A 26,116-nucleotide genomic window follows, 5' to 3' on the forward strand; every position below is an offset into this window, starting at 1 on the left:
TTGCAGCAAAAGCAGTTTTTGGCCTTTTTTTTTGCCTTAAGTTCTGCTTTAACATACAGAACACAAAACATAGGTCTATGATCAAAAGATTGAGGCTCTGTTCACATTATAGTGTTCCCTGCAATTCTGCTTGCGATTTTAAATCAAAACGCAGGACACACTTTCAATCCGTTACTTCAATGGCACCCAAATCGCAGCATGCCACCCAACGAATAGCAGTGAAATGGCACAAAACAGAATTGCGAGATGCCCGTCACCCAGAAGAAGTTCTGCACCGCAATTCGGGTGCCATTGAAAGTAACAGGAATAGCAAGTGCGTCCCGCGACAATTCAGAATCATGGGCAGAAACACGACAATTTTGCCCGCGATCTGAAAAGCCTTAACAATGGTACTGAATATCTAGGCAAGACTATGACATAAAATAACAGTTCTCTACACATTTTTTAGTACAAAATAATATCACTTGGATTGGAAATCAAGAACATTGAGATGTTAAAGCAAACATAAAACTATTAAAATAAAATAAGTCACCTACCTTACTAGAGAAACCGCTTCTGGCAGCACTTCAGCAAAAGATTGACGATAGACAATTGCATTCCTTCTTTTGCAGTTTTGGATAATGTCATTGGCCAAGTAGAACAGATTCAGTCGATGTGGAAACCCAGCTGTGTGGGAGGAAAGAGAAGAGAGGTCAATCATCAATTAATGAACGTAAGTTTGTGTAAAGAACTAAAAAAAAAAAAAAAAAAAAAAAAAAAAAATTCCCCCCCCCCCAACAAGTTGTCAAGGAGGAATCCTGCTCTCGTGTTTCACAGAATATTTTACAGCATGCGGGTTACTAATGCAAACTTACATATATGAACTCTACAGTAGGTACAAGGCACCATCCAGTGATGCCCTGTGTGGTTCCTTGAGGCTAGGGTCACACTATTGCATGTTGCAGTTGATGCATTTTCTGGGTCATTTTTTTTCCTTCAAAGAGTGTCAAATGCATTTTGAGAGGCACCAGTTAACATGCAGGAGAAACCAGCAAAATTGCAACAAAAAAGCGAGCAACTGCGGATGAAAATCCATGCTGCTTTGCAAATGTAATATGGGTCACCTCGCCACAGGCTGCCGAGACCCAGAACTCCATTGTGAAATATGTAGGTGAGCCGACTTTTTTTATTTTTTAAGCACAATATTCATATACTGTGAACCATCAGGATTTGGGGGGTGCTCTGCAGCAGCATTTTGGAATAGGAATGACCCGAGTAATGGCCAGTATTTGCTGTAAAGGCCTGTGCTGGTTGTCACACTGGTAAAGCAGTTCACTCAGTTTGTCCAGATCTACGGTTTCCCATTACAAACCCTGATAAAGGGAGTTTCTGCCCCCCCAGAAATGGTTGGTGTGGCGCTTCAATCTTAAATCTGCAGCCTAGCTATCACACACACACCTGAAACAAAGTATAAATGCTTTGGATAAGTTAAATGGCTTCCCTCACTTCCTGTCTGGTTGCCCCTGGGATAGTATGTCCCAGACAGGGGGAGGAAAAACTAGTTTAGACTATAGATCAGGGGTCCCCAAAGCGCAGCCCAAATGTGGCCCCCTTTGCTTGCCTTTATACAGCCCTTGGGGCATCCACCAACAATGATGGGGCACCATTCCTCCCAATGACACCAATGACAGGGCACCATTCCTAACCTTGAATACATACCAACCATTTCTTCCACTAAAACCAATGGGGCACCATTTGCTCTCACTGACACCACAGCATTTTCTAATACCACTGGGCCACAGTCTAGGAAACCAACCATTTGTTCAGGAAGTTGACACCCCTTCTATACATTAGAGCTGGGGAAAATGAGAATCGTGATTTTGCTTGGAACAAAAATCACGATTCTTTAAAATGGTAAACCTTTATTTTATTACATTTAATTATTTTTTATTAATCTTTTTTTCACTTAACTTTATTGCTATCACACAGGAGAAAACAATTCCCTGTGGTTTAGCAATTGGAGGTGACCGGTTCTCTTTATTGACCCAGTCACCTCCAAAATCAGGAGTACTAGCACTGTGCTACAACTCCTGTCCAGCACACATTTTCTGCTAGAAAGCAACTCACCGCCCGTATGTTGAAACTGTCTCCGCTCTGCTCGCACACAGCCTTGCCTCCTCCTAAGCCCATGCTGTGATAGACCGAACACATCCCAACATTAGAACCGCATTCTGTCTATCACAGCACAGGGGGTTAGGAGGAGGCGGGGCTGTGAGGGTGAGCAGAGCGGAGACAGTTTCAATGTGTGTTTTACCGCTCTGCGATCCCGCGGCGTGCCGCGAAACACGCGTGTGCTGATTCGATGTCATTGATCCGTCAATGACACGAAGATCGTGGGGGGTAAATCGAGATTGCGATTAATCGTGCAGCTCCAATACAATACACATACACACACACACACACACACAAAGTGGGTGTGCAGTACCGCATTTGGCCTGAGATGGGGGGCGCTGGAGCCGAGCGGGACCGAACTGCGCCATTCGGGAATGCTTGGAAAGACACAAAAATACTCTGTTCCTGAGGCTCTCCAGCACCCCCCGCCTCTAGCCGCATGCTGTATTGCATGCTATTGAAGTCAATGCGAAACAAATTTATTAAGCGAAGATATAGATATAGAAATCAAACACACACCCCATCAGTAATGAAATTCACCTAATTATATAATTTACTTCAATTAAAATGTCGCAAATCATGTGAAATACACTGTTGGACACAAATAAATTCATATTGGTAATAATCATTATAATGAACGTAATAATGATAAAATAATCATAAAATATTCATTAACCATTTTAGACCTTCTGCGAGAGGAGAGAGCAGCATAGCAGTGTGCTTGTATATAGTCTTTTTTTTTGTTTTTTCACAATGAATTCCATCATGAGCATGTGCGAGGAAATGCTCCCGATGTTGGGAGTCTCTGAAGACAAATTCAGGTACTACTAAAAATCAAGGCAAAATGCAAAAATAGCTTTGAAGTATAACTCTAAGGAGCCCACATTGATCTTCAGCAGCCTGAAGTCCTTGCCACAATGCCCAAATCTTCAGGATTTCTGAAAGAATTCAAAAAAACACTTCCTCGTTCCATCAATACTCACTACCCCCCATCCTGCACCTCGCAAATTCCCATCAGCCAGTGTGGGCCCATTATTGTGAAGGACCAATAAGAATGCGTAGGAGAGAAGAGTTCAAATTCGAATAGCCTGGCATCCTGGTGTAGCAGTGAATGGTGCAGATAAGCGCAGGCACCAGTGTTTTTTTTCTTTCTGGACAATGAATTTATGGATGGGGCGTTTTCAGCTCTGCCACACAAATAAATCCACATATACAGACTATGCACAGATCCCACCTGATGCGCTTTGTTTCTGGCACAGGGATTTAACTTGGTAAATTAATCTTTAGGCCCCCACTAATAAGTACCATCACATACAACCCAAGACAGTAAACTCCAGCGGCACTGACGTTTACATCCAAAGCATGTCTGCAAAACATGTTTGACAAATTTGCTTGGAATCTAGGAGCCAGCTGAAAAAGTTAGGAGCCAGAAAACGCACCCCGTCCCGACGAGCTTGCGCGCAGAAGCGAACACATACGTGAGCAGCGCCCGCATATGTTAGCGGTGTTCAAACCACACGTGAGGTATCGCCGCGATTGGTAGAGCGAGAGCAATAATTCTAGCCCTAGACCTTCTCTAACTCAAAACATGCAACCTGTAGAATTTTTTAAACGTCGCCTATGAAGATTTTAAAGGGTAAAAGTTTGTCGGCATTCCACGAGCGGACGCAATTTTGAAGCGTGACATGTTGGGTATGAATTTACTCGGCGTAACATTATCTTTCATAATATAAAAAAAAATGGGGATAACTTTACTGTTGTCTTATTTTTTTAATTGAAAAAGTGTAATTTTTTCCCCAAAAAGTGTGCTTGCAAGACCGCTGCGCAAATACGGCGTGACAGAAAGTATTGCAACGATCGCCATTTTGTTCTTTAGGGTGTTAGGATAAAAATATATATAATGTTTGGGGGTTCTAATTAGAGGGAAGAAGATGGCAGTGAAAAATAGTGAAAAATTACATTAGAATTGCTGTTTAAATTGTAATGCTTAACTTGTAATACCAACGGCCACCACCAGATGGCGCCAGCTCACACAAGGAAGAGCTGGGGACTTCACACACAAAAAAAATAAAAAAATTGCCAGGACGCCATTTCTAGTCGACCTGGCGACCGGGATTTGTCGAGCTCTGGATTAAGAAAAATGCAAAAAAGCGTTCCCTGAATGGCAGTTGCACTGAGAAAACGAGCGACCTCTTGTGTTTACAATACAGCAGGGCAGCTGCTCGACATGGGCTAGTGGAGGACATTGGAGTAGGCACCACTATACTGCAGTCAATTACAACTTCCACAAGGGATGTAAAAACTGTCATACCTAGAAATCTGTTTTTTTTACACTGCTCTGCTGAGAAAAAACAAAATGCATATGCATTTTCTAGTTGCCCGACTCCCAAGCATGCGCCTGTGAAACATGGACACATGAAAGTTCAACAAAAACAACCACTGAGCATTTATGCGTTTTCCATTCATTTCAATGGGGATGTGTGCTTTTTAAACATGCGCAAAATGCAGCATGTAGGACTTTTTAAAAACACAGCACACCCACAGTGGTATGAAGCATTCTATGGGTTTAAAGAGATATTTTACATGCATTTTTGTTATGCCTTTAAACCGAAAACGCGCAAAAAATTGTGTGTGAAAGGGCCCCAAGGCCAGGTTCACAAATCTCCAATGCAGCTCCAGTGCAAATTTGCACAGGAGCCCTGTGTGTCTTTTGGTCCATTTCAGGTCAAAATTCAGACTGAAGCAGTGAACCAGGACACACAGGACCCGGCTGGGAGCCGCATCGGCATTAGGTGTGAATCCAGCCTGGAACGGAACGCCAGCCTCCAAGTTCAGTCTTACACAATTATATGGAAGAGTCACAAAGTGGATGTAAACTCACATATACCCAGTGAAAGGAACAGCCTCAGATACACAGAGATTAAATAAATGTCCCTACATAAGTTTTACTTGTATATCTGCAGTCTTCAGCTTGCTATTCTTTCGAATTTTTGAAATCAGGTTAGAATTTTCTCTTGCTACAATGGTTTCTTGTTTTACACTGGGAGACAGCTGATGGAGGAAGTCACACCCCCAATCCACATAGGCAGAACGAAGATACTTTCAGAGCTGTGATGTGACAAGACAAGCTCTCTGCTAATCCATTAGAACAGCACGATTTTGGCTAAAATGAGAATCACGATTTTTTGCTTAGAAGATAGATCACGATACTCGCGGTGCAAGATCATCTTTCACGTTAAAACAAAAAAAAACAAAAAATGGACCAACTACTGTTTTTTTAATATACATTCATTGAAGTGTATTTTTCCCCCCAAAAAAATTGCATTTGAAAGACCGCTGGGCAAATACAGCGTGACATAAAATATTGCAGCAATTGCCATTTTATTCCCTAGGGTCTCTATTAAAAAAATATATGTTTGGGTGTTCCAAGTAATTTTCTAGCAAAAAAATATTGGATTTAAAAAGAGTTGTAAAGGAATTTTTTGTCACCTTAATGCAATCTATGCATTAAGGTGAAACATCTGATGATGCCGGCCCCCCCGTTTTACTTACCTGACCCGTCGAAAGTCCCGCGCTCTGTCCCTAAATCCTCTTCGTCGCTCAGCCTGACCGCTGATTGGCTAGAGCGGATGGATTGAGCGCAGCGCAGCCATTGGCTGGCGGTGAAATCACATCCAGTGATGCGGCGCGCCAAGGGGCAGGGACAAGTGATACAGTGAGCGGCTATGGCCGCTCGCTGTATCACAGGAGCGCGCCCGCAAGGACTCATCACCATGCGAGCTCTCTTGCATGAATGTGGCGAGTTCTTGTGGAGAGGACCAGAGACAGCCACCGAGGGACCCCAGAAGACGTGGATCCGGGCCACTCTGTGCAAAACGAACTGCACAGTGGAGGTAAGTATAACATGTTTGTTATTAAAAAAATAAAACATTTTGTTTTCATTTAATAACTTTTTAACTTTGTGTCAGAAAAAGATTTTGACCAAGTGGTTAAACTTCCTGCATTTAGACACAGACATTTGCTCCAAGAAGGAAGTTTGTTACAATGTTTAATGTCATTACAAACTTGGCAGACTGCCTGGATTTTCTCTTTACACAAAGAAGTTTATCCCTTTGATACAAGAAGGAAGCATTAGTTACAATGTTTCCTGTTAAAGCGGGAGTTCATCCGAAAAAATTTTTTAACATTAGATTGAGGCTCATTTTGTCAAGGGGAATCTGGTAGTTTTTATTTTTAAATCGAAGCAGTACTTACCGTTTTAGAGATCGATCTTCTCCGCCGCTTCCGGGTATGGGCTGCGGGACTGGGCGTTCCCATTTGATTGACAGGCTTCCGACGGTCGCATACAACGCGTCACGAGTAGCCGAAAGAAGCCGAACGTCGGTGCGGCTCTATACGGCGCCTGCGCACCGACATTCGGCTACTTTCGGAAAATCGTGACGCGATGTATGCGACCGTCGGAAGCCTGTTAAATAGGAGCGCCCAGTCCCGCAGCCCATACCCTAAAGCGGCGGAGAAGATCGCTCTCTAAAACGGTAAGTACAGCTTCGATTTAAAAAAACAAAAAAAAAAAAAAAAAAAACAGATTCCCCTGTCAGGAGGACAGGGAGAACACAAACACACAGACACACACACAATTTTTTGCATGAGCCTGGTTCTCGGTTATATACATTCTATAGGCCAGAATTCTGTTGGTCAGCAACAGTGCAGGACAAAAAAAAAAAAAAAAGAAGCAGACCTGTTGCAGATCCAAGCACAGCAGCTCACCCGAAGGCCAGGTTCAAGTGTGAACTGGGCACATAGATCACTGTTTTCTGTGTGCCCGGGCAGAGATCAGTGTTTTTTCTAGTGCAGAAAACCACCAATCTGTACACAAGTGTGATCGAGCGCATATAAATCAGAAAAAAGTGGAAGTGAATGTGCATCACATGGACAGAGTAGATTTTTCTTGCAGTCCATATAGTGGTATAACAAGTACAGCAATAATGTGTTTGCCCCAGTGAGCACATAATCCCCTAGAATTTAGATCTACAATACCTAGATAAGCCTGGTATAGCATTGTAAGGTGTAACCAACAATTATAACATTTTAACAGTAATAACTATAATATAAAACTTGGGCTGGACTAAATCTTTAATCCAAGATTTGGCAAACAGAATTAAAGATTTTAACAGCTTCCATTAAGTGAAGTGCAAGCTAGAAACCATTTTTGCATTCCACTCTGAATCAATTGCTCTCCCCATGAAAAAAAATAAAAATAAATAAAAAGTCAGCAGCAACAGCGGATCTTCGGATTGGCTGTTGGGTGCAGCCGCCGCCATTCCTGGTAAGGGAACACGGTAGTGAAGCCTTTTCGGTTTCACAGCTGGTTCCCAACTGTGCATGCGCAAAGCATGCTGCCCTTGCTAAATGGTCCCGCTGCAGAGGAGGGGGCTGAACTTCCGGGAAACGGGCCCTAGCCCTGTCTCGGAAGTAGGGCACGGTACCTGTCAAAAACAGGTACCTCCCCCCCTGAAAGCTGGCAAGAGCCGAGGGGGGGTGGGGGTGAGTAACAGATAAGTGGAAGTTTCATTTTTTGAGTGGCACTCCGCTTTAACCACTTCAAAACCAGACACTTTTACCCCCCTTTCAGCTTTCACGGCATCACACTTTGAATGACAATTGCACAGTCATGCAACACCATTTATCATTTGAGACAGGGCGCTCTTTCGGGGGTATTTAAAGCGGGGATTCACCCAAAAAAAAAAAAAAAAATTTAACATTACATTCAGGCGAGTTGTTAAGACAATCACATTTTTTTTTTTTTTTTTTAATCGTTGCCGTACATACCGTTTTATAGATATATGTTCACCGCGGCTTCCGCGTATAATCTGCGGGACTGGGCGTTCCTAATTGACATGCTTCCGACCGTCGCATACAGCGCGTCACGAGTTGCCGAAAGAAGCCAGACTGCGAGTCGGCTCTATAAGGCGCCTGCGCACCGATGTTCAGCTTCTTTCGGCAACTCGTGACGCGCTGTATGCGACGGTTGGAAGCATGTCAATTAGGAACGCCCAGTCCCGCAGATTATACCCGGAAGCCGCGGTGAACATATATCTATAAAACGGTATGTACGGCAACGATTTAAAAAAAAAAAAAAAAAAAAAAAAAAAAAGATTGTCATTAACAACTCGCCTGAATGTAATGTTACATTTTTTTTTTGGGTGAACCCCTTCTTTATTTTTTTGATAAACAAATGAAGACACGAGGGGGGCCTTAATTTCCGTTCTAAAATTTTGAAAATAAGTAATTTATCTGAGAAGGGAACAATATGCACCAATGATGGTGCACCGATAGGCGGCAATGAAGGGGTGGTACTGGTTGGCATCGCTGATAATCATTGCAGATCCCTGTGTGAGGAAAGCAGCTCACCAGCTCTCCACACAGTCAGTCTGAATAGATGCTGATAACAGGTACTTCCTATTTAGGCTGGGTTCACACTACGGTTTTCCCGTCCGTCAGCCGCATACGATTTCAGTATTGAAAACGTACGGGCCCGGACGGGAAAACGTAGAGATAGACAATGCATTGCAAATCGTATGCACTCGGATGCATCCGGGTGCGTACGATTTGCTGGCAAAACGTTTTTTAAACGTACGCAAAACCGTGTTCAACCACGGTTTTGCGGTCGTTTTTAAAACAGTATGGCAACCGCATACGTTTTCCTTTAACATTAATGTTAATGGAAAATGCACATATGTGCGGTGCCATACGTTCCCGTCCGTTTCAGCCGCATACGTTTTTTCATATAAATCGTATGCGGCTGACGGACGGGAAAACCGTAGTGTGAACCCAGCCTAACACTGATCAGCTGTTAATAGACACAGCTGATCACATGGTAAAAAGCCTACGTCAGACTCTTTACAGTGATCGGGGATGCCGTGTGTCCGAGCGACACACCGCACCACCGATTGTCTCGCTGCACCCCCACCCGGCTGTCATTTTGCTAAAGCCCAGACAGGGAGTGGTTAAACCATTTGTCTGGGGAAACCAAATAGAAACAAACATTCAGTACATCACTGCAATACATTGACATTTCTGTGTTCCAGCCATTTAAAAAAACTTGTTAATCCTGCCAGAAATCTGGTGACCACCTAGCTTACTGTGCCAATGCTGAATCTCAAGCAGTGTTATGAGACCTGCCCGAGATCTCCTCTGGACTACAAAACGGTTACCCCCCCCCCCCCCACTTAGATTATGGGGATGATCCCAGACAGGTGCTCTTTAGCCCAACACAACAGAATTCGGCAGGGCAAACACTGCTGGGGATTTCAGTACAGATAAGTCTCTCAGTGTTTTCAGCTCAAACCAGAAATTAAGAGCCCATTCACACAAGGTGCAGTTGGGTGCATTTTGACTGCATTCTACCTGCACAGAGAAGCCAAAGTCCAGGTTATTCTATGGGCAGAATTCACACCATTAGAGTGCAGTGAAAAAAGTTCTCTGAACTGCAAACTAATGCAAATGCAGTGCACATAAAAGCCCAAAGAAAGAAGAAGGTAACCTCAAAAGGACAAACACAGATGGGAAAAAAACAAACAAACACACAACTGCATGTAAATGTGCATAAAAACAATGCAGTTTCTGGTGTGAATGGGCCCTTCGAGTACACAGACATGGAAGGGTATATATCCACTTGCCGACCTCCTCATGTACATATACGTCAGCAGAATGGCACGGACAGGCACATGTACATACCTGTACGTGCTCTGACGTGGGTCCGATCGGGACCCCCCCACCCCCCCCCCCCCGGTACATGCGTCGGTCGGGTTGCCTTGGGGAGCGATCCGGGACGACGGCGCGGCTATTCGTTTATAGCCGCCCCGTCGCGATCGCTCCCCGGAGCTGAAGAACGGGGAGAGCCGTATGTAAACACGGCTTCCCCGTGCTTCACTGTGGCGGCGCATTGATCGAGTGATCCCTTTTATTAGGGAGACTCGATTGATGATGTCAGTCCTACAGCCACACCCCCCTACAGTTGTAAACACACACTAGGTGAACCCTAACTCCTACAGCGCCCCCTGTGTTTAACTCCCAAACTGCAACTGTCATTTTCACAATAAACAATGCAATTTAAATGCATTTTTTGCTGTGAAAATGACAATGGTCCCAAAAATGTGTCAAAATTGTCCGAAGTGTCCGCCATAATGTCACAGTCACGAAAAAAATCGCTGATCGCCGCCTTTAGTAGTAAACAAAAAAAAAAAAAAAAAAATGCAATAAAACTATCCCCTATTTTGTAAACGCTATAAATTTTGCGCAAACCAACCGATAAACGATTTTTTGCGATTTTTTTTTTACCAAAAATAGGTAGAATACGCATCGGCCTAAACTGAGGGAAAAAAAAAATTATATATGTTTTTGGGGGATATTTATTATAGCAAAAAGTAAAAAATATTGCATTTTTTTCAAAATTGTCGCTCTATGTTTGTTTATAGCGAAAAACTAAAAACCGCAGATGTGATCAAATACCACCAAAAGAAAGCTCTATTTGTGGGGGGAAAAAGGACGCCAATTTTGTTTGGGAGCCACGTCGCACAACCGCGCAATTGTCTGTTAAAACGACGCAGTCCCGAACTGTAAAAACACCTTGGGTCTTTAGGCAGCATATTGGTCCGGTCCTTAAGTGGATATACTGTACATTGCTGAGTTGTATTGCAAAGGGTTTACTTTGTACAGACATGCGCTGGCAATTTAAACATCTTGCTACTAAAAGATTGATCTACTTGTAGGAATCATCCGATTAGACTGGAGCTGCACTGAATAATTCTAGCAGATCAATTGTGCTACTAAAGTGAATCATGTAGAAACTGGTCACCCCTCCCCATTGGATCGTAAGCTTGCAGGAGCAGGGCCCTCATAATCCTAATGCCACGTACACACGATCCGAAAATCAGACGACAGATGGTCCAACTTTTTTCGTTTACTAGTCCCAAGTAGAAATTGAATAGGTTACTAAAGTCACAAAAATTCTCGTACGACAGAAAAAAAAAAAAAATCGGAAGTGATGTCATGTAATGTAATGCATCTGTGTAGTATTTTCGGACGACAACTGTACTGGCCAAACTGAAATCGTACGAGGAAAATGTTCATGCATGTCCGATAAAATATCGGATGAACCAAGATGATCGGCTCGTCTAGGCCCTGTACTAACGATCCGATTATCGGACGATTCTTCCTCGGACAACATTTTTCGTACAATATTCGGATCGTGTGTACGTGGCATAACCCTCTTGTATTGAATTGTACTGTTGGTGCATCGTCACTTTATATCAGGGATATGCAATTAGCGGACCTCCAGCTGTTGCAAAACTACAGGTCCCATCATGCCACTGACTCTGGGTGTCATGCTTGTGGCTCTCAGAGTCTTGCTATGCCTCATGGGAATCGTAGTTCTGCAACAGCTGGAGGTCCGCTAATTGCATATCCCTGCTTTATATTGTAAAGTGCTGTGAAAACTGTTGGCACTATGTAAATCCTGTTTATTTATTTATATTTTTTATATATATATATATATATATATATATATATATATATATATATATATATATATATATATATATATATATATATATATATATATATATATATATATATATATATATATATATATATATATATATATATATATATATATATATATATATATATATATATATATATAAAAAATTCCCTATAGAGCAGTGGTCATCAACCCTGTCCTCAGGGCCCACTAACAGGCCAGGTTTTATGTATTACTTTGGGGAGATGCAGACTAGAATACTGCAATCACTGAGGAGCAAATGATGTCACCTGTGATTTATTTCAGTTATTTTGCAAACCTGGCCTGTTATTGGGCCCTGAGGACAGGGTTGATGACCACTGCTATAGAGTAAGGTACACAAATAACATGGTGTAGCAACCACACAGAATTGGATCATTGCACCATCGTGCAAAATGAATCACTACTACATGCATCAGGTGCAGCCATTTATAGATGCAGTTTTAGTAGCAGAGCTAAACTTGTGAAAAACAAGGGTATAGATTCTCTTTTAGGCCTTTTATACTATGTTTTGCATCTGCGAAAGTGCACTGTGATGAATTTTATATGGGCTGGCAGCGCAACTTTATGTACTGAAAAATGGATGCCATTTTATTTATTTATTTTTTTAACAAACATGGCATATAAAAAAAAAAAAGATTGCTGTAGTGCCATTGAGAATTCCACTGCATCCCAGTTCTCCGGTTTACTGGTGGAAGAAGTACACAGGCGGAGAGTTCAAACTTCACAAACCACTGCTTTTATGTTTGTTCCAGGCCTGTGACTCATTAGCTAGTGAAGCACAATCAGTAGAATAAACAGGCCGCTTTTCTCAAGGTTCATTTCAAGGGAGTCTTCTCCACAGCAACACAAGCACCCACTTTCAGTACAAACTGGTAAGCAGCCAACTAACCTACCCGTAGTGAAAGAAGCCAAACACAAAACATGGCAAGAACAGAACCGTTTACAAATGGCTTTTTAACCACCTCAATGCTGGGCACTTTCACCCCCTTCCTGCCCAAGCCATTTTTCAGCTTTCACACTTGAAATGAAAATTATCCATATGAAATTTTTGTAATTTTTTTTCCCCCACAAAGACATTTTTTCCTCAGTTTTGGCCGATACGTATTCTTCTACATATTTTTGGTAAAAATAAAATTAAAAAAATAATCGCAAGCAGCGGATATTGATTGGTTTGCGCAAAAGTTATAGCGGCTACAAAACAGGGGATAGATTTATAGCATTTTTATTTTTTTACTACTAATGGCGGCGATCGATTTTTATTGTGACTGCGATATTACGGCGGACACTTGACACATTCACACAGCGATCCCTGCTATAAAAATGCATTGATTACTGTATAAATATGACTGGCAGGGAATGGGTTAACACTAGGGGGCGATCAAGGGGTTAATGTGTTCCCTAGGGAGTGATTCTTACTGTGGGGGGAGGGGACTGACTGGGGGAGGTGACCAATCTGTGTTCCTATGTACAAGGGACACACCATCAGTCTCCTCTCCCTGACAGGACGTGGATCTGTGTGTTTACACACACAGATCCACGGTCCTGCTCAGTTACTGGGCAATCACGGGTGCCATTCGGCCATCTCGGCCGATGGGCACGCACATCGGGTTCTGCTGCGCGTGCCCCCTAGTGGCTTTGGAAGGCGCAACGTCAAATGACGTCCACCCAGAACAGGCTCTTCCTCCCGCCATCATTTGACGGCGGGCGGTAGGGAGATGGTTAAAAGAGGGCTCAGGAAGAAAAAAACTTCTGGTTGGCATGGAAGGTCTGATTTAATGTCCAATGCTTAACTACAATACAGGGCACTTCCCCCCCTTCCTGCCCAGGCCATTTTTCAGCTCACACTTTGAATGAAAATTGCGCGGTCATGAAACACTGTAACCAAAATACATTGATCATTTTCTTCACAAAAAGCTTTTTTTTTACCAAATCTTTTGTAAAATTACTGCTCGTAATCACTGCTTTTTTTTTTTTTTTTTTACCAAGTCTGCGTTTGTAAAACGTCGTAAATAAGTAATTTTTCTGATGTGCGCTGATTAGGCGTCACCGATATGCCGCACTAATGGGCATCACTTGGGAGCTTTACGGTAATCAGGGCACTAATAATTAGTGCCCCAATTACCTGTCCGGGGTGTCCCCTACGACACTGTCAGCGTGAGGCAATGAGAGCCGATTACCGTCACTTCCGCATTTACATGTGAGCGGCTGTGATTGGACACAGCCGATCACATGATTACAGAACAGCATCATCGGCTCTTTACGGAGGTCAGGGTTGCGAAAGCGGACATTTGGAGGCGAGGTCATAGGACGTCCACCCAGAACGAGAGCCGCACCGCTTCCCCTTCATTTGATGGCGACCGGTAAGTAATTTAAGTGATTTTTTTTTTCTATAAAAACAACATATTATACTTTGCTGCTCTGTGTAGTGGTTTTGCACAAAGCAGCCCAGATCCTCCTTTTTTGGGGTCACTCTTCTGTGCTCTTGGCCCCTTCCTCCTGTTAGGAGCCCCCACACCAAGCAGCTTGCCATCGGGCACCCAAGCGGATCTTCAGCGCCATATGTCCAGACACGGAGCTGTGGTTTGGCCCCGCCCTCTCTAGTTCCCAACTGGCTGACTTTGAATGACAGCAGCAGGAGCCAATGTCGCCGCTGCTGTGTCTCAGCCATTAAGGATGGAGAGTTCCAGACAACTGAGACACTCGTTGACATTGCTGGACAGAGATGGGGCTCCAGTAAGTATTAGGGGGGCTGCTACACACAGAATGCCGTTTATCTTAATGCATAGAAAACTTCTGACTTTATATTTTAAGTCTATGTAAACCAACAATGAACGCGGGTTTTTGCTCTGTTTTAGTCTGTTAAAGTGGTACTAAACCCAAAAAAGGAAAGCACATTGTGGCTTACCGATTATTAGATGTGAAGCTGCAATGGTTTTGTTTTTTAGGCTTTCATCTGGCCAGTAAATCTGTTATTCAAAAGAACAAGCTCTCCAGCAGAATGCATCAGCATTGAGGTGAGACAAACCATTTAACACTGGCAGGGCATGCCAATAATGATCAGTTTCTTTTTTTTTTATGTCCCAAAAGAAAAATGTTTGCATTAACGGATTATAAAATTAGAGCTAGAGTTTAGCTTTGATTTGTTAGTACATTTAACACCCCCCCCCCAAAGCAGACAATGCTGCCGTCCAAAAATCTGCCCCTGTACTCCATCCAGAATGAAGGCCTCATGCACGCCGCATTTTTGTAAATGCATTTAGAAACATCAAGTGCTTTTTTGTCAATTTCATTGGTCAGAATGCCAATTTATTCTGGCCATTGAAATTAATGGCCAAGTGCGAATGCACCTTGTTTAGACATGTCAGACTTTTTTGCTGCTGATGAAGAATATCCTGGCAGTTTTTTTTTCTACCTCTAAATGCCTATGCATGTGCATGGACACACAGGCCGACATTAAAGGATGTTGAGAAGCAAAAAAAAAAAAAAAAAAAAAAAAGGACACGACCCGTTTTCCCCGCAGGAAAACTGCCAGGAGAGCTTTTGGCCGGGAAAACCGGATGTGTGTATGCTTCCTCATAGTTTTCCCATCAGGAAAACAGCCGGGAATCCCGTCGGAAAAATAAAGAACCTGCGTCTTTTTTCCCGCCAGATCTACTACTTAACTATGGGAAAGACTGCAGTGCCGATGGAGCATACACACGGCCGGGATTCCCGGCCAAAGCTCCATGCCAGTTTTCCTGTCGGGTTACCGGCTTTCCCCCATTTGTCGGTGGACTTTTTACTGCCAAGAAAACCGAGCGTGTGAACAGTTCTTAAAAGTGGTGTTTAAATACCCAGTGTGCATTATACACACGTTTGGTTTTGTGCTTAACCGCATCAATACTGGCCACTTTCGCCCCCTTCCTTCCCAGACTAATTTCCAGCTTTCAGTGCTCTCGCATTTTCAATGACAATTGCGCAGTCATGCAACGCTGTACAGAAATTACATTTTTATAATTTTGTTCGCACAAATAGAGCTTTCTTTTGGTGGTATTTATTCACGACTCCGTTTATTTTTTGCGATATAAGTGGGGGTGGGGGAAGCGGAAATGGGGGGGGGGGGGGAGATAGATTCTAGATAAAATATATACACACACATATACACAAAAAATTGATTCTTCTTTCCATTTTAAAAGAAATACAATAAAATTAAATGTTGTCATAAGTTAGAGCCAAATGTATCCTGCTACATGTTTTTGGTAAAAAAAATAAAAATTGTAAAAAAAAGCTGTTAAGTGTTTAACAATTGGTTTGTGTGATCACGGACACGTGTTCAAATAATCATTGGGACATGAGCTTTTACCGTTACATTATATGTGGGGGTGTTATGGGGACTGTGTGCGTTTACACTGTGTGGGGGCACAGAGTTGGTGATCAGTGTGTAAAAAAAAAAAAAAAAAAAACACGCTCGTACACACTGATCACCGGCCAGCTGCAGCGATCCGCTCTCCTCACCGACAACTTCTGTGTAAGGAGAGGAAAGCCGATCGCCTAGCAACTGGCTCTATTTACATCACATGATGGCTGTGATTGGACACAGCTATCAAGTGATCAGAAGGGCTAAATCGCAGAGCCCTCCTGTCGATCGGAGATGCGCTGTGTCCGTGTGACACAAGCGCATCGGGATCGCACTGCTGCACGGGCGTGCAATCTGAACGTCCACTCAGGAAGAAGCGCCCACCCGGTCGTATATGTACAGTGGCCGGGTGGGAAGTAGTTAATACCGCTTTAAAAACAAACATTCTTAAGCCCAGTCACTTTCATGCATTAAAGAAAAAAAAAAAAGTTTAGGTAGCAGGATGCCCCCTCAACCCCCCTTACACTTACCTGAGCCCTGACCCACCGCTGTGCCCTTTAGCAGGTCTTCTCTCCCTTTTAGTCTTGGCTGAGAGCATTGGGCGCCATTGGATCCTGCTGCTGTCAGTAAAATCCTGTGATGAGGGAAAGAGGCCAAGCCTCACTGTCTATGTGCACAGGCAGCGTGGCTTGGGATAGAGCCCACAGGTGTGCCACCATAGCAAGCGTATTTCTATGGTGACACACCAAAAGGAGAAGGAGGAGTCAGGAGTTTTGGCAGAGGACCAAAGAGGTGAATCGGGCTGCTCTGTGCAATTCCATTGCACAGAGTAGGGGAGTATTAACCGGTTTGCGTAAACAAGAGCGTTTACAATCACTTTAATGACTTAACACCTGAAGAAAAACAATTCTCAAGAGGCTCGCATACAAAAATATCCAGTTAGCTAATCTGGGATAAAACACATGTGGTATAAACTCCTTCAGAGCCCAAACACAAGCTAAATGGTCATGAAGTGCCAAATATTTTAGGCACAGCCAATGAAAGCCAACATTTATAACCAGGACCAAAATGTGAGGAAATAAATAGAACACAAATTATAAACATTGCACACAAGGACTTCATACGAACAGCTGCTACTTTTGAACGGCATAAACATACAATTCAGATTCTTGCTCTAGAGACTACAAGACGCACTGGAGCATTTCAGGCGTGTGATTTCTTTAAATAAATATACTCGTCTAGTCAAACAAAAGATCTCTGAACTGCTCTAGTTAAAGCTTTTCCACCGATATTAACCATTTAGAACGTGCACATTACACAGAGCTGGCCGACTTTTACCCAGGGATAATGGGCAAAAAGAAAAAAAAAAAAACACACACACACACACACACACACACACACCACAAACACACTTCATGAATGAACACAACAAGGTAAGCTGCCACTGGAGAAATCCTGAACCTCAGCAATTCCTAAAACGCACACCCAACAAAAATCCCACAACCGACGCGACTGCCAGCTACCAATCCATAAGCAATATACAGCAACGCTACCCAAAAATTCTGCGAAAATAGGATATGTGGTCCAAGATGGCATCTGGATTTTATAAAAATTAGAAACCAACATCTCACAATTACTAAAATTAAACTACAAACCAGCTAGGGCAATCCAGCTATACACAGACATGAACATATGTGCCGGTACTCATTGTAAACATGCCGGAAAAATAAAAGGCAATTGCCTCGTGTACGTTTGGCAGGTCAGAGTAACACAAAGTGTGAAAAGCGATCATTCCTTTTCTACAATGATATTCAAAAATGCTGCAATCCTTCCTACATCAGACTCATTTCCAGGACATGGGCTACAACAAAACAGCCGCTGAGCCGTCTTTGAAAACGAAAGTGACAAAGGCCCATCTAGGAATGACAAATCTCCAATAGTTTTACAAATGGCACGGTATATTTTATCCACTTTAATACCGGGCACTTTTACCCCCAGGCCAATTTTCAGCGCTGTCACACTTTGAACAATTGCGCCCTCATACAAAACACACTGTACCCAGATTAAATTTTTTATTATCAGATAGAGCTTTCTTTTGGTGGTATTTTGTCACCACTGAATGTTTTTTTTTTTCATTTGTTTAAGAAAAAAATAAAACCAAAGTTTTGCAAATACCTAATTGTTGTTCTTCACTGTGTGTGAGGATGAGGCTGCACTGATGATCAGTGGCCCATCAGTGTAATCATCACTGTGCCCCCTCTCAGAATTGCTGGTTCTCGGCTCTCCTTTCCTCACAGAGACAGCATGTTAGGAAAGGAATGATGAGAACCAACAAGTCTGTTTACTAGCGACCAGCTGATCACATAGCAAAGGGCTGCTATGATTGGGCCTTTACCACAATCTGATCATCTATGTCCAGAGGCGTGCACGTGGGAAGATGTCCTCCCAGAACTTGAGAGCCACGCTACATCCATTTTCCGGACATAGCGCGAAGCGGGAGGAGGTTAAATTGCTAGGGCCCCTTTGTCTGCATGGGCCAGTTCAAAGCGGTAGTAAACCACATGGTTAAAAAAAAAATTTAAAATAAAAATCCCTGCAAGGCAATATATTGTGCTACCATGCATCACATACTAGCACATTATGGCTTCGAGACTTGGCTTCGAATGAAGCCCTTCCATCTCATTGCCGAGAGGTCTTCCTCTGGTCATCTTTAAAGGGTTCGCGGCCACATGAGTGGTGGGGGGCGGAATGACGTCACTCCTACAAATGCACAGGAGCTGCCGTTTACAGTATGGGCTCTGAAGATCCAGCACTGTAAGCCGGAACTTCAGAGCTCATGCACTGGTGAGGTCAATAGCTGGATGCACTTTGAATACCTCTTAAAACCTGCACCAGTTAGATATTCACAGTACCTACAGGACAGGTAAGCCTTACTATAGGCTCGCCTGTAGGCAACAAGTGGCGCAACAGAATTAACCACCACTTTAACTACTTGCCCACCAGCTGCCGTCATTTTACGGCAGCAGGTCGGCTCCCCTGCGCGAGAGCCCGTAGCTATACGTCGGCTCTCGCACAGGCCACTAGGGACGCTTGCGCGCCGCCGGGGCTGCGCATGCGCCCCCTGACTCTCGTGCCCGGCGGGCACGATCGCCGCCGGGCACACGCGATCGCTCGTTACAGAGCGGGGACCGGGAGAGAAATGCTGATCTTCTGTTCATACAATGTACAGAAGATTGGTCATTTCCCCTAGTGAGGCCACCTCCCCTACAGTTAGAACACACCCAGGGAACATACTTAACCCCTTCCCCGCCCCCTAGTGTTAACCCCTTTACTGCCAGTGGCATTTTTATAGTAATCCAATGCATTTTTATAGCACTGATCGCTATAAAAATGCCAATGGTCCCAAAAATGTGTCAAAAGTGTCCGCCATAATGCCATATATTAATAAAAATGCCATAAAAATACCCCCTATTTTGTAAACGCTATAACTTTTGCGCAAACCAAACGCTTATTGCGATTTCTTTTTACGAAAAATATGTAGAATACGTATCGCCCTAAACTGAGGGAAAATTTTTTTTGGGGGGGGGGGTATTTATTATAGCAAAAAAATATGATTTTTTTTCAAAATTGTCGCTCTATTTTTGTTTATAGCGCAAAAACTAAAAACCGCAGAGGTGATCAAATACCACCAAAAGAAAGCTCTATTTGTGGGGGAAAAAAGGTCGCCAATTTTGTTTGGGAGCCATGTAGCACGACCGCGCAATTGTTGGTTAAAGCGACGCAGTGCCGAATCGCAAAAAGTGCTCTGGTCTTTGGCCAGCAAAATGGTCCGGGGGTTAAGTGGTTAAGCAAAAGGTGAACATGGCCTTCAACTGTGTTCTGTAATCAGTATCACGCAGGGGTCTCTCTCTGTAAGCGCTATAACCTTTGTGCAAAACAGATTATTAAACGGACACCCGAATCAGATCTGGATCCAACATCAAGAAAACCTGTAAAATAATCACGTAAAAAAAGCAGACAAACTGCACAGAAAAATTTGTTTTCATTTTAACGCCATGCGTTCTCTCCAGTCCACTGCAGGCTCACATAATCCCGAGACGTAGGATCAATGAGTCCAGCTAAGCAGGATTAACATAAAAAAAACAGAATACACACAAATCCAAGTAGTCTTAGACACAGCAAGGTTTCCCAACTGATTTTACTAGGCTTGTGTGTTTATTACACATTTATCCATTTTACATATCCCAAGTCATGCAATACAAACAACTCCTTTAAATAGGGGTCATTGGCATTGCCTTTCAACTATAAAAGTGAAATAATAAAGGGTCCACTTCAACAACTCCAATACCACTAGTTTGGTGTTTGCTTGATCAGCAACTAACAGAATAAGGTCCTTTCACACGGGGCAGTGGAGATGCGGTGCCGGTATAGCGGCGCGATTTTTAGCGTCGGATTGAAGTAATACAGGAACCTTTTCTGAAGTCGGAGCGACTTCAGTAGCGTACATTAAGACTGTTCTCATTCACTTACATTCATTTTCTAGACCACGCGACTTGGGGCAACTTAAAGTCGGATCCCAGGTCGCCCCAGTGTGAACCGGCTCTTAAACTGTACAAACTCAATTGAAAAGCTGAAATATTTTAAAAATAAAGTGTGGTTGCATACAAGTGTGCACACCCTCTTATAACTGGGAACGTAGCTGTGGTCAGTATAAAGCAAATTCCTATTCATCTTTAGCCCAGGTTCACACTGAGCTGCAGAATGAAGCCATGCGAATTCAGCTGAACTTGCACAATTTTACTGCTGCTTGCCAGTCCCTATTTCAGCCACGATTACAGAGACATCTGCAGTTTCTGCACAGATATCAGTGTAAATCATGGGCCGAAATCGCAAAAAGTAGTACAGAAACTTTGAAATTGGTGCAGAGTCAAACCGATTAGGACAGTGCCACTGCCGGCAAATGCCACCGATTTGACATGTCAAAACGCACCAGTGTGAACCAGGGCTAAATAGGAGTCAGTACACACTTGCCATCATTTAAAGTGCCTGATTAACCTCAACAAAAAAGTTGTAGCTGTTCTAGTAGGTCTTTCCTGACATTTTCTCAGTCTCATCCTACAGCAAAAACCATGGTCCGCAGAGAGCTTCCAAAGCACCAGAGGTATCAGTCAGGAGAAGGGTACAAAAAGAATTTCCAAGGCATTAGATATACTATGGAACACAGTGAAGACCGTCATCAAGTGGAGAAAATATGGCACAACAGTGACATTACCAAGAACTGGGTGTCCCTCCAAAACTGATGAAGACGAGAAGAAAACTGGTCAGTGAGGCTGCCAAGAGGCGTACAGCAACATTAAAGCAGCTGCAGGAATATCTGGCAAGTACTGGCTGTGTGGTACATGTGACAACAATCTCCCGTATTCTTCATATGTCTGGGCAATGGTGGTGAGCCGTTGGTATTGGTATTACAGCCGTTGGTATTACAAGTTATTACCACCAGATGTGTGAGCTGGCACCATCTGGTGGTGGCCGTTGGTATTACAAGTTAAGCATTACAAGTTAAACAGCAATTCTAATGTAATTTTTCACTATTTTCACTGCCATCTTCTTCCCTCTAATTAGAACCCCCAAACATTATATATATTTTTTATCCTAACACCCTAGAGAATAAAATGGCAATCGTTGCAATACTTTGTCACGCCGTATTTGCGCAGCGGTCTTACAAGCGCACTTTTTTGGGAAACAATTACACTTTTTTAAATTAAAAAAATAAGACAACAGTAAAGTTATCCCCATTTTTTTTAATATTATGAAAGATAATGTTACGCCGAGTAAATTGATACCAAACATGTCACGCTTCAAAATTACGTCCGCTCGTGGAATGGCGACAAACTTTTACCCTTTAAAATCTCCATAGGCGACGTTTAAAAAAAATTCTACAGGTTGCATGTTTTGAGTTAGGAGTTCTAGGGCTAGAATTATTGCTCTCGCTCTATCAATCGCGGCGATACCTCACATGTGTGGTTTAAACGTTTTTACATATGCGGGCGCTGCTCACGTATGTTCGCTTCTGCGCGCAAGCTCGTCGGGACGGAGCGCGTTTTCTGGCTCCTTACTTTTTTAGCTGGCTCCTAGATTCCAAGCAAATTTGTCAACCCCTGGTTTAGGCCGAAACGTATTCTACATATTTATATAAAAAAAAAAAAAAAAAAAAAAAAAAAAAAAAACGCAATAAGCGTTTGATTGGTTTGTGCAAAAGTTATAGCGTTTACAAAATGAGGATAGTTTTATGGCATTTTTTTTTTTTTTTTTACTTGTAATGGCGGCGATCTTTTTCATGACTGCAACATTATGGCGGATACATCTTTGGAACCATTGTCATTTTTACAGAAAAAAGTGCTATAAAAATGCAGATTACTGTGAAAATGACAATGGCAGTGAAGGGTTTAACCACTAGGGGGCGCTGTAGGGGTTTAGTGTGACCTCATGTTTGTTTCTTACTGTAGGAGGCGTGGCTGTACGTGTGACATCACTGATCGTCGTTCCCTATGACAGGGAACAGACGATCACTGACACTGCCACAAAGAACGGGGAAGGTGTGTTTACACTCACCTCTCCCCGTTCTTCAGCTCCTGTTACCCGATCGCGGGAAACAAATATCAAAACACTTTCATAAGTGGACGTCTGTGGAAGTTGGAGTTTTTAGGCAGGCTGCATTTGCATGCAATGAGGGGAGAGGAGGGAAAACCAATCCAAAGCCCAGATTCAATTTGTTCAGTCTTGTAGACCATATAAAAAAAAAAAATATGTATTTCAGAGTTTTAAACTGAATGGATCAACTGGTGTGCAAGATTTGCTCATAAAACATTGCAAAGCTACGAAGGAAGCCATTTACACAGATTTATTGGGGTCTTTGTACAACAAGTAGGTAACAAAAAGCTCAACTATAAAATTTTTAAGCATTTAAGGCAACAATTCTATTTTCCTTCAGCAAAAAAGAAAATCACGTAAATTAAAAAGGTGACCTTTGCAAACACCCCCAGCAGTTTATATGTAAATACTTTATACATCCATACCTAGAACTGACACTTTCTGGATAGCTTGGTTTGCATGCTACATGCTAAAGAAAATGTTTTTGCTATAGTGGTCCTTTAAGCTGGTGATACAAGTTTTAATTGGAACGTAAAATCATCGTTCAGTCTTCATGATCGACCATAAAAAAATCAAAGTGAAGGTCTCTCTAAACAATCCAAACAAGTTTTATCCAATCAGGCAGACCCCTGCACTACATAGCAGTCGGTATATTTAAAGGATGTAGTACAATCAGATTGTAACATGTAGGGTCAACTTTTGGCCGTTTCCTTACAAGAAGCAAAAGTCACAGAGAATATTACCCAATACTACTATCAATTGGCAAATACTAGAGACACATCCAACAGGAAACTGTACATGTGGGCAGATGGAAGATTGTCAGGGAAAACACAATGAGGAGAATTGATCAAATCTGAAGCAGCCATACATGACAAACAATCAGCTTATATCTCCAGTTTCAAGCAGACCATACATTAGAGGATTTCCAATCGAATCTTCATATGAACAGTTGTATGAAAGTTTTCAGCACACTCCATGGACTTGAAAGTCTTTCAAAAGCACTTAAATAAAATTAAAAAAAAATACACACAAAAAAGGAAAAAGCCCTGCATCTTCCCATTGAAAACATAGCAAGAAAGCATCATCAACGCACCCGTGTTACTTTTATGCGGTCTTGGAATTACATGACCTATGAGAAAAACACCGTAAGCATAGTAAAATTTGCCAAAATTGCACACATTTTCAGCATCATTATCAAGCACCCTTTTCTCCCACACTTTAAAATGCCGAAAAACACCATTTTAGGCCCATATGTTTTGGCGGGCAAAATTTTGGTGCATCTCTACCGTACACTTGCAAGCGGGAGTGGTTGTGTAGCTGACAACACTCAGTCTACACTATTGCTGTGAATTATCAGCCCACCAGAAGACATTAGGAGCTGGGTGCATTTCAAAGAGATCAGCAGCCATCTTTCTATACTTGCAGAATGTTTAAATGAATAAAACATAAGGAAATGTAGACGTAAACACATCATTTTCACGCACATTGCAACTGGTGTGAAGAAGCCCTAAAATGTAGTCCGCGGCAAAATCAAGTTGTCTAAAGCTGGGGGTCCCCAATCCCCAGGCTGCAGACCAGTTCTGGTCCATGGCCAGCACAACCTGCACTGCAACCCTCCGATCACCAGAGGGCGACCACACCCCTTCTCCTAGCACCACTATACCCTTCCCTCTGTGGCCATGAAGGGGAGGGAGGGGAGCCGTGTTCCATCAGATTACAGTTACCCATCGGATTGTGCAACGGAAGGGCCTTTCCAACCAAACCATAATTGAGGCGCATGTAATGCGTTCCACGGTGCAATACATTGCAAACACTTCATGATCTGACGGGTATCTGATAGAATACCCATGTGGACATCTTACTACACCGAGCTAAGGCTTAAATTTCAGCAATAAAAGTTAGCATATCTAAATAAAAATTGTATATGGATACCTGTGATGGTCTTTGGATGATTACTTTTGCTTAAGCCCTGTACACACGATTGGATATCTGATGGAATCTAATCCGATGGATTTTTTCGTCGGCTATCCAATGAAGCCGACTTTCATCAGTCTTGCCTGCACACCATCAGTCAAAAATCCGACCGTGTGCAACGCGGTGACGTAAAACACGACGTGCTGAGAAAAATTAAGTTCAATGCTTCCGAGTCCTCGGCCCACTAACAGGCCAGGTTTGCAAGATAACTAAAATGCATCACAGGTGATATAATTTGCTGCTCAGTGATTGCAGTATTCTAGTCTGCATCTTCCCAAGGTAATACAAAAATCCTGGCCTGTTAGTGGGCTCTGAGCACAGGGTTGATGACCACTGTACTAAAGGGTCCGCATGGGTGTTGTATCAAAATACCGCAACCTGCCAGATTATAAAGTGTGTGGAACGCATCGCGCACGTGCAGCAAGTTTTTTCCCGGTCGGAACGTCACTTTCGTTGCACAATCTAATAGAACAATGGCTGGGGACAGGATCTCAGACCTAGTGAGATACAGGAGGCTCCTCCAACAGCCCAAGGTGACAAGCTGCTCCCCCCAAAAAAACATCTGGTGTCCTCATGCCTCTCATCACCTCATGCTGGTGAATTTCGCTCTCTTTATCTAGGTGGTCATGGTGCCTGCAATCACTGTTACTCTCTAGTGGACACTCAAATTGTTGCATGTAATATGTCCAGTGAATTTACTGTCCAGCAGACATGCTCTTTGCTCGGATCCATATCCTGGAAAGATCACTCCTGTCCCCTGACTGTTTTGGCTCATCCAGTGTGAGCTAAAAATCATCCCATAGTCAAAGTGACATCCTTCTGATCCATGAAGGGTACGTCTACCGCAAGGCCAGTCCCTGGAGAGAGCCAGGAGGTGGTGTGGGCTGTGCTTTCCACCACCTAAACCACCCCCCCCCCCCTTGCCTCCAAGTCCTCTCCCTTTCTGTCTGTATATAGACGATACAGAACCCACAGATCAGACTGTGCAGATTTGATTGACCCCACCCACAATTTCTGCTGCCGGGACACAAGCAGTCTGGAGACTGGGAGGTAATACAGCCCCTATACAGCACAGAGAGGAAAAAAGCACAGCCTGCACCTCCTCCCGGATCTTCCTCCTCTCCCCACTTTCATCAGCAACCCAGAAAGCTCTGGGCTACTCAACATATCCTTAGCAACTGATGACTTGATCGGTTGGAAGGACGTGGGCAGGTAGCCCATACAGCATTACGGGTTGGAGACAGTAGTGAGAGAGGAGATCAACTACTTTCTCCCTCCTCACTGGATACAGAGTTAACAGAGGACTGCTTTTAGATCGGACAACACAGGTTTTTATATACATTTTGCCGCAGTACCCCCGTGGTCTTTCTTCTCGGGTTTGCAGGCTCCAGTGCTGCGAGTGGCCAGAGCCACAATGATGT

General features: G+C 43.1%; 1 protein-coding gene across 1 annotated transcript in view; it reads right to left on the reverse strand.

Annotated features, from left to right (window-relative positions):
- The window catches only part of RPRD2 (regulation of nuclear pre-mRNA domain containing 2), an 88,509-nt gene that overhangs the window by 38,490 nt on the left and 23,903 nt on the right, over positions 1-26,116 (reverse strand). Inside the window, 1 exon segment of the mRNA XM_040332700.1 lies at positions 537-666. Coding sequence (XP_040188634.1) covers positions 537-666 — 130 coding nt within the window.

The sequence above is a fragment of the Rana temporaria genome, chromosome 13 (assembly GCF_905171775.1).
Source record: "Rana temporaria chromosome 13, aRanTem1.1, whole genome shotgun sequence".
Taxonomy (NCBI): Eukaryota; Metazoa; Chordata; class Amphibia; order Anura; family Ranidae; genus Rana; species Rana temporaria.